The sequence below is a fragment of the Charadrius vociferus genome, unplaced genomic scaffold (assembly GCF_000708025.1).
Source record: "Charadrius vociferus isolate BGI_N301 unplaced genomic scaffold, ASM70802v2 scaffold829, whole genome shotgun sequence".
NCBI lineage: Eukaryota > Metazoa > Chordata > Aves > Charadriiformes > Charadriidae > Charadrius > Charadrius vociferus.
The window spans coordinates 214,962-215,316 of record NW_009650198.1 but is presented as its reverse complement, the minus strand read 5'-3'; the positions used below and the strand labels follow the sequence as shown (position 1 = coordinate 215,316).

Genomic DNA, 355 nt, shown 5'->3' with positions numbered 1-355 from the left:
GGGCGGGCGCCTGCGCCCGCCGCTCTCCGCCGCCGGCTTTGTCCTTTTGAAGAGGAGGGAGGCGTTGCCGTGCAGGAAGGAGGCCAACTGCTTGGTGTCATCGGGGACGCCGCGCGAGTGCATGACGAAGTGCTCCAAGTCATCCGTGCCCGGCTTGCCGCCGGCCAAGGCGCTCGGGGCCCAGTGGCAAGCGTCCAGCGCTTGGCCGTGCCGCGCCAGGGCCTGGTAGACCTCCTCCATCTTCTGCAGCTGCTTGCTGAGCTTGGCGGAGAGGGAACGGTCGGAGGCCTGGGCGGCGTTGCCTACCGCCCCCCGAGCAAATTCCAGCAGGTCCCGGAGGGCCGTCCGGACGCCC

General features: G+C 70.4%; 1 protein-coding gene across 1 annotated transcript in view; it reads right to left on the bottom strand.

The window, feature by feature from the left end:
* Positions 1 to 355, bottom strand: part of BCAR1 (breast cancer anti-estrogen resistance 1) — a 5,288-nt gene that overhangs the window by 1,207 nt on the left and 3,726 nt on the right. Inside the window, exon 4 of the mRNA XM_009892960.1 lies at positions 11 to 354. Coding sequence (XP_009891262.1) covers positions 11 to 354 — 344 coding nt within the window. The remainder of the gene's footprint in view (positions 1 to 10; position 355) is intronic.